This window comes from Nothobranchius furzeri, chromosome 7 (assembly GCF_043380555.1).
Source record: "Nothobranchius furzeri strain GRZ-AD chromosome 7, NfurGRZ-RIMD1, whole genome shotgun sequence".
NCBI lineage: Eukaryota > Metazoa > Chordata > Actinopteri > Cyprinodontiformes > Nothobranchiidae > Nothobranchius > Nothobranchius furzeri.
In genome coordinates, this window is record NC_091747.1 from 60,007,391 (window position 1) to 60,022,586 (window position 15,196).

The 15,196-nt window shown below is 45.0% G+C and overlaps 1 protein-coding gene across 6 annotated transcripts in view; it reads right to left on the bottom strand.

The window, feature by feature from the left end:
* LOC107383079 (collagen alpha-1(XVIII) chain) overlaps positions 1–15,196 on the bottom strand; it is a 117,106-nt gene that overhangs the window by 31,976 nt on the left and 69,934 nt on the right. For all 6 annotated transcript variants that reach the window (XM_054751021.2, XM_015955503.3, XM_054751020.2 and 3 more), the window contains exons 3-5: positions 1,823–2,070; positions 1,566–1,736; positions 639–770 (exon numbers count right to left, since the gene is read on the bottom strand). In XM_054751021.2, the coding sequence (XP_054606996.2) occupies positions 639–770; positions 1,566–1,736; positions 1,823–2,070 (551 nt within the window). The remainder of the gene's footprint in view (positions 1–638; positions 771–1,565; positions 1,737–1,822; positions 2,071–15,196) is intronic.

Below are 15,196 nucleotides of genomic sequence, written 5' to 3' on the forward strand. Positions count from 1 at the left end.
AATAATGACTACACAGGTCTACAACGCTATTAGACACTCATTTATACTAATTATCAGCAAAAAAAAAAAAGTTGATTTTGACGTGACTTGCTCTTTAAAAAGGTTCTACAATAGTAACACCATCATACACTGATAATAAAATTAACACATTTAAATTATTGCAATTAATTTTATATTTTATTATTACCAATAACTGTTAATGGTTTTGATAATGACATATGATAATAATTCATAATGAAATCATTAACAATTTGAGAATAACTGAGAACAATAACTGTTTTACGTCTAACAAAAACACGAGAAACAGAAAACAAGCGTCTAATAAACTAGAGCCCGTGTGTTTGTGATTCCTTTTTTTTACTTTTCTACTCTCCAGCTGAACAAGTCATTCAAACGGAGCATCAGCCATATTTCAAGGATCTTGTCATTTATGAGCTCTCAAAGGATGACACAGCACTCAAAACACATGTGTTCTCTCATCCGTTGTCTCCTGTGGTCATAATGAGGCTGCCAACGAAGATGCTGCTCGAATCTCAAACTTCATTTTGTCTCCTACAAGGTCAAGTTCAGAGAACTAAAAGCTGCAAAACTCTTCAGCAAACAGATCAGAAAAGTTCTGATAAAGAGATGATGCTTACCACAAACCTGGTGAGGCCCGTGCCGCCAGCATTCCCCACAAAGATCCCCGAGCTGGGTTCAAAGGTGAGTGACCGAGCACTCCTGGTGAAGGCCACTTTGTGGTATTCCTCACAATCCATGTAGAGACGCACCTGCATGGAGGCATCACACACACACACACAGTTATGAGCAGGTGCATGTTTCCACTGTAGGGGTTCAGGAAATTCGGGGGGCGGGGGGGACTACGATGGCTCAGTCCTCTCAGCTGTCATGTCTCTATAATAAAATCGGCCCTGTCAGGACTTTAGTAAGATGTCAGCGTATCACGTTTTCAGCACCGAGTGACGTCACTGATCAGAGCCATTAGGTGTCCACAGATATCGATGACGTTAAAAAGGTGTTGTTCTTTCACGATGCATCAAGTTTGATCCATTCAGGGGACCGGGAGAGCGGGTGTGTGACATATGGAACGGCATTCGATGACCAGAAACACACTTGAGGAGATTACAAAAGAAAACAGTGTAAATGACGGTGTTGTGGAGGGATTTTTGCTTTTTGGTTTCGGGACTTTAAAACAGGGATTTCAAAGCAGCATCAACGATGCTTATTTCGCTTCCATTCTGCTTCTCCGACAACTCTTCCACCTTTACAAATGCCATTTGCTTGACATCATGAGCTGAAGTTGACCTCTGAGTAAAACCAACGCAAGTTAATCTCACCAAGTCACACCAGGCACTCTACCATTTACGGCTACATAAGTTCAGGTACTCAGATGGTCCCTGAAATGGACCAAAATGGTCCTATGCCATGGAAACACACACCTTCCGTGAAGGTCCAGTAAAATTACCCGGGAGTTTTGACAGTGGAAACAGGCCTAAAGACCTCCAAACACAAGCTTTGCACAATCTGTGAGTGATGTTTTTGTAACAAAACCCCAAGATACTGACCTCTGCACCTTGTACGGTGAGGGTAAACCTTGCCCATCTTCCAGTCATGTCTCCCATTTTGAACGACGCCGCTTCTTGGGTCCTACCTCTTGATTCCGGGTCGGTGTAGTACAACACAACACTCTGGGCTCCATCCTCCACTTCAGACAAGGCTACACCTAGCTGCACGATCTGAAGAATAACACCAAGAGGTAAAAAGTTATATCACATTTATGTTAACATCCAGGTGGAAAGCTGATCCAACCACAGCATCTCACTTTCTGATAAGCATCAGTGACGGCGAACAGCACACCGCCGCGCCGCGTGGTTGGTTTGGCCGTGACCGTGATGGCAAAGTCATGATAAAACGGATCAGGGATGAATGACTTTGTGAGCCGGCCCACATTTGCGTCTGGGCCAAAGCTGTAGGCAGGGTAACCCTCAAACCCGGTGACGAATGAGACGGAGGGGGGGAGAGGAACACCAATCAGCTCCGTCAGATCCAAGGTGCTTTGAAAACCACGGCCTGGAAAACAAAAATCAATATGTTTAAAATATGTTGGAGCGGAAAAGAAACAGTTCTCATTCTATAAAGTCTGTGAAAGGTCATCGGTGATCTCCTGACACCAGGAATAATAAATGGCATCACGAAGCAGCATGAAACTAAAGGAAGAGGTAAACAAAAATTATATTTCACATTTGCCATACATCAAAAATCCATTAAAAACCCAAAGCTGTACGGACACAAAAAAGTGTAGCAGACTACCGAAGCTAATCTATTTTAGATGAAAGATGAATCGATTCTGCTTTGAGGGCTGATACAGACTCAGGGTGCGTTCGATTTTCTTTGGAAGTTGGAACTCGGAACTAGGAATGACGTCACACCCGAGTTAACAGCATTCTGGTTGCCGGAGATGGAGAAGTCGGGATGCCCTCGAAAACTTAGCTCCAAATGACCACAGACGACTCATTAACACACATAAAGCTCATCTTCAAAAAATTTTGAAGAGAGACAAAGATGATCTAAAACAACACTTTTATATTGTTCAGCTTGGAGTTGCAGGCGCTACACATAACATTGATTATAGACACGCTCCTATAAGTGTGTCTTGTAAAATAAACACATTTCAATCAAAACTGCTGTTGTTGATACGGAGAGCTGCCATTTTGGACCTCGAAGTCGGGGTTGTGAAAATTTTCCGAGTTTCCAACTAGGAGGTCGGGGGGGGGGGTCATTTGGTTTTTCCTACTCGGAGGTGGGGATTTCCGAGTTCCGAGGACAAATCGAACGCACCATTATACAAGGAGGTGTTTCGTGCCGACGGTCAGGGCAGGCGGTTGTTTGGGGGCCACAAGGGGTCCCAGAAATCTGAAGACCTTGAAGTCAGAACCACAACAGCAGAGAGAAGGTGCTGTCCCACATTCCCTGACAGGGCACTCCTCATCCCTCCAAACAGTGGTGAGTTCACAGACCAAACAAAAAATATGTAAAATTTTATTGTTGAGTTCTAGACTGACCAATCATGCTAAATAATAGCCAGTTTTGATCACCTGCCAGTTTTTGAGTGCAAAACTCACACGAGGTTCCTCTGTAAAAAATGTGGAATGAAGGAGAAAATTTTGTAAGCGGAAGCCACAACATGCTTCCCAGACAAAAACAAACATCAAATGAACAACAGAACTACAGTAAAATGTATGTATGAATTATCAATCATATAAAGCCTTTAAAGGACCATATTTCCTATCTTTTCAACACATCTGCAGTGATCTCTAGTATAAACAGAATAGACTAGACTAGAATAGAATAGAATAGAAAATAGAATAGAATAGAATTCTACTTTATTGACATTGCACACGTCACAGGAACAAGGCAATGAAATGCAGTTTGCATCCATCCAGAAATGCTTTAGCAATTGTACAGAATGTTTATTTACACAGAATTATACAATAGTGCAGTTAAGATCAGTGAGTTATGTGAATAATTTCTACAGGTATGGGACATGTGACCCATGTCAGGAGGCAGAGTTCAGGAGTCAGACAGCTGTGGGGAAGAAGCTGTTCCGGTGCCTGATGGTCTTAGTCCGGAGGCTCCTGTAGCGCCTCCCAGAGGGCAGGAGGGTGAAGAGTCTATGTGATGGGTGACTGGGGGTCTTTGATGATTTTCCCAGGCCTTTTCAGACACCGTTTCCTGTAGATGTCCCTTATGGCAGGAAGTGGTGCTCTGGCGAAGCGTTGGGCAGTTTTCACAACCCTCTGCAATGCCTCCCGGTCCAAGGCTGAGCAGTTCCCATACCAGACTGTTATACAGTTGGTCAGGATGCTCTCGATGGTGCAGGGATAGAAGTTCACCAGGATGTCTGAGGACAGGTGGTTCTTCCTCAGAGTCCTCAAAAAGAAGAGGGGCTGGTGAGCCTTCTCTACCATCTTGGAGCCGGTGGTCGTCCAGGTGAGATCCTCGGAGATGTGGACTCCCAGAAACTTGAAGCTGCTCACACGCTCCACAACCGTTCCCTTAATGTCGATGGGTGGATGTGGGTCAGCATTCCTCCTGTAGTCCACGATGAGCTCCTTGGTCTTCTCGGTGTTAAGCAGCAGGTTGTTTGTGTCACACCACTCAGCCAGACGGTCCACCTCCTCCTTGTAGGCGGTCTCATCGTTATCCATGATGAGGCCAATCACCGTGGAGTCATCTGCAAACCTAATGATGGTGTTAGAACCACCGGCAGGTCTGCAGTCGTGGGTGAAGAGGCGTAAAGGAAAGGGCTCAACACACAGCCTTGTGGTACACCGGTGTTCATTGTAATTGTAGATGAGCAGTGGTTATCCAGCCGGACATGTTGGGGGCGGTTGGTCAGGAAGTCCAGTAACCATTTGCACATGAGGGAACTGATGCCCAGGTCTATCAGTTTCCTGATAAGTTGTGAGGGGTGGATTGTATTGAATGCTGAACTAAAATCTATCAACAGCATTCTGGCATAGGTGTTATCGCAGTAGCTCAGGTGGTAGAGCGGGTTGCCTCATGATCGGAGGGTCATGGGCTCGATTCCAGCTCCCGCCAGGGGTATCCTGCTGTTGTGTCCTTGGGCAAGACACTTCACCCAACTTTTGGGTATCGGGACAATGATTTGAAGCAGGCCGGTACCACAGCGTGGGCCAAGGACAGATTGAATATGTCTGTCAGCACTCCTGCAAGCTCCTCAGAACATGCTCTGAGAGCATGCCTGGGGATGTCATCAGGACCTGCAGCCTTGTGGACATTGATCCTGCTCAGCACCGCTCCCACATCGGTGGGAGAAAGTCAGAGATTAGGGGTCTGGCATCATGTCTGCTGTGGTTGTGATCGTGGGATTCCCTCACTCAAAATGAGCATAAAAGTTGTTGAGCTTGTTGAAAAAGGAGACATCAAAGGATGTAGGGGAGGATTTGGTGGTCCTGTGGTCTGACTTTTTGCTTTCCTTGACATTGAATGTGCTACTACTAGTTTACCCGTTTAATTATAGAGTCACTAGGATAAATACAATAAAGTTTATCTCTCACCAAATAGAATATTTACTAAGACATTACAATATAACTATAGACACATTACTGTGTGCGTGCGTGCGTGCGAGTGAGCGTGCGTGCGTGTGTGTGTGTGTGTGTCTGCTCTGTCTTCTCGATCCCTAGTGAGTCGTGGAGGATGGCTGCTTATACTGAGCCAGGATTCTCTGGAGGTTTCTTCCTGTTAAGAGGGAGTTTTCCTCTCCACTGTCGCTTTATGCTTGCTTAGTATGAGGATTGCTGTCAAGTCACTGACACTAGTCAGTGACTTGATGCAATTTGCTGGGTTCCTTATATAGGAAACATTATTTCTTATTGGCTTAATGAACTGACCTGAATTGGAATGTTTATTATGTGAAGTGCCTTGAGACGACTCTTGTCGTGATTTGGCGCTATGTAAATAAACTTGAATTGAATTGAATAAAATTGAATTGAATTAATGGTCTAGAGTCCTTACCACATGCGTCTGGGGTTGGAGTTGGAGAAGTGTTCTTCTACCTTCTTTTTGTAATGGTGTTTGGCTTTTTTTGATACCCTTCTTTAGATTAGCCCTGGCTGTACTGTATCCCGGTTCATCCAAGGCTTCTGGTTGAGGTACATGGTGATCCGTTTCTGAGTGGGGACACTGTCTGTGGTTTTGGAGATGAACTCCAGTACAGATGAGGCGTACTGGTCCAGGTCTGTGTGGGTGAAATATTCCAGTCTGTGTTTTTAAATCTGTCCTGGAGCACTGTGTCTGTCCCTTCTGGCCACACTTTAATTGTCCTCACAGCAGGTTTCACATGTTGGATGAGTGGTGAATACCGAGGTGTGAGGAACAGGGAAAGATGGTCCGATGAATGAATATAAAGGACCTCTGTGGGGGGGAAAGCTCTGGTGCTCCTGTTGTGTAAACTGGAATCGAGCCAGAGGAGAGGTGAGCAGAATACAGGAAGTTTTGGAGTGTTATTGGGATATTCTTACATCTCAGCAACACGACTCTACCACTGACTTTATTTGCTTTTCAATGTTGATGTTTCATCTCCACAAACCTGAAGGAGTTGTGCCGTGTGGTGGAGTCCCTAATGCTAACGGTTAGCTTCAACTAGCTGAGAAGCACTCTGTGGTTTCCTGAACACTAAATCACCACAGCCTTCCCCGTTGCAAGCCAAGAGGGGTGAGTCCATGAATGCTGTTGTGATAATGTGACGCGCAATTGTCTGGCTTCTCTGATCTGAGTGACTCCCCGTCTATTTTCTATCAACGGCTAATGCAGGAACTAGGGGTAGAGGTCTAGTGTCATGTTCAGCCTGCATGTTAAAGTCTGAGTGATCGATCATATTTAAAAAATAACAAGTAAAAACAGTTTCTCTGTGAACTTGGCCTTTAAAGTTCTTTGACAATGACCAAAAACCTGCAAACAACCCAAACCTATCTCACCATGACTCTAGCCTTTTTTATAAGAAAAACCATCGAGAGGAGCCAGTTGAGGTGGCTCGGGCATCTGGTCAGGATGCCGCCTGGACGCCTCCCTGGTGAGGTTTTCCTGGCACGTCCAACCAGGAGGAGACCTAAAGGTAGACCCAGGACACGCTGGAGGGACTATGTCTCTCACCTGGCCAGGGAACACTCTTGGATTCCCCCAGAGGAGTGAGAGGCTGGGGAGAGGGAAGTCTGGGCCTCTCGACTTAGGCTACTGCCCCCGCGACCCGACTCCGGATAAGCGGATGAAGATGGATGGATGGATGGATGGATGGATGGAGATCATCGCGTCATTACAGAGTGATAAATCCGAATTTGTGGGTCTCGTGAATGCGGCAAGGAGCAAAGGGGAAAGGTGATAAAACTCGATTCTGATGCGCTTAGCCTCGTAGTGATATTGTTGCATGAGCCCCACGCCTCTGACGGCTACACGTGTGTCAGCCCCGCTAATCCCTTTGGAGCGACTGTGGGAGGAATTTTCAAAAAGTCTAATAAAAAACCCTTCACAACACTCCTCCACCGACACACACGCACACGCACACGCACACACACACACACACACACACACACACACACATACATCCCCCCTTCCCCATGGTAAAAAAAGACATGATTGGCTGAATTTAGATGAGCCAGACCAGCTAAGATAAGGAAATGCCATCAGGAGAGCCATCCGCCCCGACAGCATCCACAGCAGCAGCCGAGGCACCGACACAGGGCGCCCAGGGCAGGGAGGGCAGAGACCCCCACCACCACCCAGGCACACATGGAAAGCACCCAGGCCGTCACAGCCGGCCACCGCCGCCGGGGCAGAGGGCTCCCACAGAGGAAATACTGGTAAAAGGCTAAATTAATGTTAAAATATAAAATCCAAAGAGCTAAAATGAGAATTGTAATATAAAAAGTTGTATAGATATTAATCAATCAATCAAAGCTTTATTTATAAAGCGCCTTCCGCAACCCTGTCAGGAAGCCCAAGCCCACCGGCAAGTAACGTTGATCATAAATCAAGGTAAAAAAACTGTTTAAAAAGCACGTGTAATGAAAGAATACATTAAATCAATAAAATAAATAGATAAAATAAATAAACTAAGTAATTAATTAATTTAAAAAGTGAGAGTATTCAGTTAAAGGCTAAGCTAAAAAGATGAGTCTTGAGCCTGTTTCTAAAAACATGAACGTTCGGCAGAGTGGAGAAAACACTGGCTGAGCGGGGCGTCAAGCGGGACAAAAAGCAGGTCACATCAAAGCTAACGGTCCTGAAAAAGAAATGTCATCAGTCTGACGTGTCTTCCGTCTGACGCTGAATGTGCGACCCTGTACGTCACAAGCGGGGGGGGGGGGGGGGGGGCATCGACCTCCCTTTATCCCGTCTTGGTTTGAGAGGCGCCTGATGGCAGTTTATTCTAGCTTCAGCTTTGTTATTATAAATGCCAAAATCCTCCCCAGGGAGCCGCGGCAAATCCCGTTTTGCAAACGCTATGGTCCTGCAAAAGCAGCTTATGTTTATGTTTATGTTTATGTATTTAGTAGCTTATGAATGCAATGCACATCCAGACTTCATGAGGTTTAGTTTCCCTGCATGGATGAAGGGCCTCGCTCTCATGTCACATTTTCATTTAAAATAATGATGATTATGATTCTTTTTCTATTCGGACTTTACTGTCATTGCTGTGTGAACGGTCTTAATCTATTCAAACATCTGACCTAAATCTTCAGGGACTCTACGCCCCATAAAACTGGCCAAGAACCGAAGAAGGACTTTCCATCTGTCAAATGCTTTCGCTCATGTCATCATCTTCTGAAAACCTACTGACATGATTCACTTTTGATTTCCTTTCCTCAGTCAAAAGCATCCAACCATACCATAATGTTTCTACAGGGACGTACCGTTTACATACATCCAAGCACACTACACATTCTCCCCTATCAAAACAATTCATTCCCAGTTTCCACCTCACTAATGCACGTATGGGACTGTCCACACCTGGTTCTTCTTAATGGGAAGACCCCAGGAACAATGGTCTGTTCTTTCAGTGCGTATAGGAAGCATATTATGAAGTCTGGGCATCTGGAAGGCATTAGGTTGGACAAAAACACACACATGCTGCGCAGTGGCTGCTCCCGCGAATTAGACTCGCCGCGTGACGTGTGCGTCTGTGTGTGAAGGGGTTGACAAAGCCCACAGAAAAGTAGAAAAAAATATGAAGACCCTTATGAACACTGAGTGTGTGCGGTCAGTTCGGTTAGTCGCTGGAGGGAAGGACCAGTCATTTTCTACAGTGTTTCATTGGACTGAAACTGCTGCAGGAACATGAACTGCATCTTGAACTATTCTGCTGAGTATCTGACTTTTACCATGCAATAATGGGATGTTTACTCTACTTAAAGATGCATTTGGGAAACAAAGGTTGGAAAGGCATTTGAGTGGCCTAAATAAGAGTTTATGCACTTTCAGCAGCTTTTTCAAGGCCTGCTTGTCTTTGGACTACACAAACGTTGGGGGCTAGTTTAAGATGCAAAGCTGCAAAAACACACGCAGACTTTAATTCTGATTCACACAGAGTTTGATACTTTTGACACTTCTGGCAAATAGACCCTTTTACTGTTTGTAAACAATATGACGTCAGCGAGAATGCACGCGCAGCTTGGCAACAGAGAATGGCGTTGTGTCAGGCTTTATCAAGCTACGCTGCAGGGTTATCACCGGCAAATCTTGAATGTTATATTATTAAACTCACTTTAACGAATGGCAACAGACTCCCGGATCCCTGTGGCATTACGGAATGGGTGGAAGATGTAGGTGCGTGGCCAGATATCCAGTGGCCCGATATATATACGTTTTTAGTGGAGAGGCCCAGTAGGTACACACGTGAGAAGCTACGGGCATACAAATCGTTAAATGCATACAACTATGTTGTCTGTGGCCACGTACAGAAAGTAAAATATCACGACATAGACTCTGAGTTTTGCGTCTTGAAGGCAGAAGTCCTTCCTAGCCAAAGACAAGGACACAAGACTGCTACGTACGAGGCTTGGGTCGTAGTAAACAAACCAGAGAACTACGTACCTGCATGGCAGGGTGAGTATAGCATAGGTTTCTTTTTTTTAGCGTGCTTAGAGTACAATCGTGTTAATTTTAGAGAAATACAGTTTATACTAATATGCAGTGGGAAAATACAGATGAATTAGAATGAAATGTTAATTTGAAGCATGAAATAAAGCGTATAAATTTATATGTAATCTTAGTACATAATTACCTTACCTGATATAAAATGGGCGCTACAAACTCGAGCGTTTCGGATCGTGTTTTCAGTCCAGTTTTCATCAACCCTTTTGATGGCCTGCAGCCACAGACGCCTCCGATTTTGTTGAAATGGATGTGCTCCCTTCGGAATAATGTAAAGTTTCAGTCCGCTGCTTGAAGAGAAGCGATTCTGGCATCCATACACGCAACAACCCGGCATTTTTATGTGCTCAGAACTTCAAAACAAAGGGTTTAAAACGCTGTTTTAGTATCGAGTGTGAATGAGGAAGCCTTCAGTCTCGTTGCCAGGCTGCGCGCGCAACTTTTGATGACGTAGGTAGTAAAAGGGTCTATGAACTGCATTCTTCATGCTGCGATGGAAAACCACACGTGGTAAGATACACCTCACTACTGGTTTGCTTCATGTTAGGTTTCTTTGTTGTGACGCCTACAAATAAATTTTACTCATCATCCCACATATCCATCCAGTCATCCATTATGATCCACTTATCCGGGGTCGGGTCGCCAGGGGCAGCAGCCTAAGTAGGGAGGCCAAGACTTCCCTCTCCCCAGCCACTTGGGCCAGCTCCTCTGGGGGAATCATGGCGTTCCCTGGCCAGATGAGATTAATAGTCCCTCCAACGTGTCCTTCCTTTAGGTCTCCTCTGGGTTGGACGTGCCTGGAAAACCTCACTAGGGAGGCATCCTAACCAGATGCCTGAGCCGCCTCCACTGGCTCCTCTCAATGTGGAGGAGCAGTGTGTTAATTTCTCAACATTTTCAATTTTTACCAGCATCAACCCTTTGGTTCATCTTTCGTATCTTTTTGTAGTTTCATGGATTACAATTGAGTGAAAAGTATCAAAAATAGCTTGTATTGTATAGTTTTTTAGTGTAATAGAGGCAGGAGAAAGATGCGTCTTTAAAATCTCCTGATTAGCTACGGTATACGCGTTTTTTCCCTGACAGTCGATATTTCTTATTTTGTTTCTCCAGCTAGATGCCAGCCCAGAGAGAGACTGGCTTTAGTGCAGAAGTGTTAGACGTCTGCATTTACTTTCACGTTGCCCTCAATTTATCTGCATTTTAATTTTTAGTATCCAATCAGAATGAACGCAACAAAGAAAGACAATCAGCCATAACTTTGATTCACAGGTCTTCCATTTCTCTTAATGTTTTCTGGAGTTCGATGAACATGTTGAAAAATTCCAGCGACATGAGAGCAAGGCTCCGCAGCTCGAACCATGGACGTAATTTGGGGGGGGGGACAGGGGGACATGTCCCCCCCACACTTTCCAAAGTCAAGTTTTGACCCCTGCACTTTTTACCATCCAAAACAATATTACGCTATTAAATTAACACTGGATGAGCTCTAGGACCAAGCGGAAAACAACCGTTTGTGTTGAAGTCTGTTTCCCATTAGAGCACACCGTAAAGATACCCCTCCCCCTCCTCCCTCCCCCGTGTCCCCCCCACTTCTAAAGTGAAAATTACAACCATGGCTCGAACACAACATCAAGAGCCTGTGATGTTGGCCACAAATATTTGCAATCAGTCACAAGTCAGAGAGAGATTAGCTTTTAGTCCAAATCTGGATGGGACCAACCTAAACGAAGACTGTTTTGAGAGTGGAATGTGATGGAAGACACGTAAAATAGGTCAAATCTTGAGTAGAATTATTATTATTTCTTCAGACTTCAACTGTAAAGCTGAACCTGTACAGTGAGATCCATGCGAGCTAAAGTAACATTAGAAATATTGTCCAAGTACTCTTTGACCCGTATCTGATTCCAAACCAAACCCCTGGAATCAGAAATTGGTGACAGGCTCGCTGGCAGCTGTTCTTCTGGAAACGAACGTTGCTCCGCGTCTCTGCGGTGTGTTCAGGCCCGACGTCCTGCCAAAGCGTGCACGTCTGCCAGAATTCCCACAGCTCAGCCCGTCACTTTGCTCCGACCCTTGTCGGTGACTTCACTGCAGATGTTTCTCTACGGGGTCAGAGGCCCAACAGCTGGACCCATCACTGTGGAAATGTGGATCCAATCTGTGTATGCTTAAATTCTCATGATGCAGCAAGACTGAGCATTTTGGGAAGCGTCCGCTCTTCGTGCATCGCCTTAATGACATTGAAATGAGCAGCTGGACAACTGTGTTGGAAGAAATTGGTGTTATTTTTCTGGACATCTTCATCTTGTCGCTGAACAGGATAATAGGGGAGCTACTCAGAGCAGTTGTGAGAAGCTTGTAAGTAATTTGAGTCAGGGTGTGATCCCTCACAGTAATCAGCTTTGGCAGCATTTGTACACCACCTGCACTGGAGCGCAGCAACAAAAGGAGATGCCGTAAACGACCTCCAGCTTTAATTTATCACAACTTCAAAGTGTGGAAGGGAGGAACAAGATGCTGCCGCGTGATTTGGCGTTTGAGTCAGCCAAATAAACGGTAAACTCCTTTTTCCTGGGAAAACAAAGACGTGTTGGAACAGCTGTCAGAATTAGGTTTAGGGGTAGTTTAATAGCTTTTTGAACAACTCGTGTTTGGAGAAACGAAATCCACACGCTAGGCAAGCCAGAACCTTAATCTCTTGGCGTTTACACGAACGCTCATGCATAAACAGTTTTGAATTCTTGAGTGACATTTATTTCCCATTACACTGTTACTCCAGGAGACAGCGTTGAGCTGGTAAAGCACCACAGACAGCTAGCTCTGATGCTAGTTTGTATTACAAACAACCAAAAAATCCTATATTACCAACTATGTCAGTGGTCCGCAAATGGCGGCCCGCGGGCCACGTCCGGCCCGCGAGCCCTCTCTTTGTGGCCCCCAAACCCCGCGCGCCCCCCACCCCCACCCCCAACGGCCGACTGGGAGGTTTAGGATAGAGCTGAGGAAAATAATCAAATAATCAATGCATGAGATGCGGGCATAAACGGTTTAGCATCATAGAGACCAGATGCCGGGGTCGGGTCGCCAGGGGCAGCGGCCTAAGTACCATAATCAGTTATAGTGGAATGTAGTTGTGTTATTTTAGTGGCGGCACCAGCGTAGCATCCACATCTGTCAGAGCGGTGTTCTCCACATTTACCGGGTAGGAAACTTAAATCTGCCTTTATGTGGTTCTGCAGGGCTGAGCGCTGGAGTTATAACCTGAGACCAAACCCGAATCGAATCAGCGCGACCCGTTCTGTTGGATTTGGGCCGTGAATTGTGTTAATTGAGCGGGTTGTCGCGCGGCGCGCTCCGCTCGCTCGATCAGCGACCGAGAGAGAGAGCGGGAGGTTGTCTGCTCACACAAGAGAGAGGATCGGAGGTCGCTCCTCCAGACACGCATTATTATTTTCATAATTTCATTATTGTTTCTCCTGGAAGCGCTCAGTCAGACCGAGTGCTGAGATGTCAGGAGATCCGGTCTTGGGGAGGGGGCGGGGTCAGTGACGGAAGCTGCAGCGTAACCTGTCTCTTATTTAGAGATACGGAGAAGTTAAAGGAGAGAGAAATAGAAGATAGAAGTTCTTGTTCCACTTTATTCTTTTGTTTCATGATGATGAACTGATGTTAAATTCAGCTTAAAGAGAAACTGGGAGGAAGCTTTGGTTCATTTGAAGTTACAGGAGATCTTGTCTCCTATCTGCTCCTCCAGAGACAGCATGGACATGAGGGTTACATGGTGAGGGTCCCACAGGACAGGTTAGTGCAGTCACACAGCCGAGCTGGAGGGGGACAAGTGTTGTCCTTCTTTATATTGCAAGCTTGTGTGTTATGTGCATCAGAGCCACCGATCCAAACAGCAGCAGCACCCTGTGTGGCCCTCGGACCGTTATAATTGAGGACCCCTGAACTATGTAATGTGAAATCAATGATGATGATAACTTCTCATCAGCTGTCATTTTTGTGATTAGTTGTCTAAGAACTGCAGCAATCTAGTTTGTAACTTGCCACACTCTGACTAGCCATTAGCTTGTCAATCCGATCAGAACTAATCCGCATTTCTTCAAATTCAGGCAGTTTAAAGGGACACTAGTGATATTTTTATATCATTTTCTTCAGCCAGTATATGCTAAAACGACCCTTAATGAAATGTCACTCAGACCCCACCACCCCCTGTGGCTTGAATACTGCACTTGCAACTTCAGAGTGGCGGGCAGCTCCCTGTTGGGTTTTGGGGAGCTGACATACCTGGTGATGGAGTCTGCTAACACCACGTTTCCTGCATGTTTTAGATCATGAACACAGCTGATTTCTTGCCGCTCCTGAAGAAACTAATGAAGGCTGAGGAGACATGTCAGCCATTATATTAAGGTGTTACCTTCTCAGTGGCCTAGTGGTAGAGTGTCCACCCTGGGACTGAGAGATCGAGGTCCAAATCTCAGTCGGCTCATACCAAAGTCTTTAAAAATGGGAGCCTCCTTGACAGTCAGCTTTAAGGGGTTGGATTGGCAGATTAAACCACTAAACAGTTCCAGAGAGCAGCCACTGCTGCAGCTCACTGCTCCCCACAGAGATGGGCCATGACTGATGGGACTTTCACTTCAAAACAAAAGCAAAAATCATTGTTAGGAAAATAAATCAGGATAACAAGAAACACTGACAAATGTCTCGAAACCAGGAAACTTGTTTTGAAATGAAAAACAATAACATATTAGAATTTGTTCTATTAATCATGTATGAATTGAAAACCGTTGAAAACCAGTATAAAAGAATTTTTGCAGTACATTTAGATTTTTATAGGCCCCAAATTTTCGCCATTTAACAGTTTTGTTTTTTACGGTGAGGCATCCCTGTGATGGATCTGCTACTTGCAGGATTTCACCCACATACATTTTTAAATCTCATCTCTTCCATTCACTTAGACCAGATCCACCTCCAGCAGGAGGCTGACAGACGTAACAGCAGCCAGGACTTTTAGGTAAACTGTTAGTCACACAGCCTGTGTGTTTAAACTCTAAATGTATATTTGCATGTGTGAGAGCCCCGTTTAGCACAAAGCTGCTCTGTTTGCTCCGAGTTCAGGTTCCAAGTCTGCAGCACTCCTAAAGAAAACACAGCAATGGTGTCGGAGAGGACCTGACCTGGCTCAGGAGGATGTGAAAAACAAATGTTCCACATTTTAGTTTGATTATGTTCAACGGATACGACAAGAACATGTGTGATGACCCAAATAATCAGAAAGTTATTTTAAAGCTTTGGGTGAGGCGAATCAGTAAATCAAGAGCTTCCCTTTCATGTTCAGCTCCTTCTTCAGCAGCTCTGATCCACCGGCACAGTTGGGAAAGTTCAGTTCATACATTTTAAAATGAACTAGTTCGTTTCTTAGTTCATAATTAAAAAAGTTTGAACTAAGTTCATTGTTCCAAAAATGAACTAGTTCATAGTTCTTTTTTCTCATATATATATAAATATAACTTAT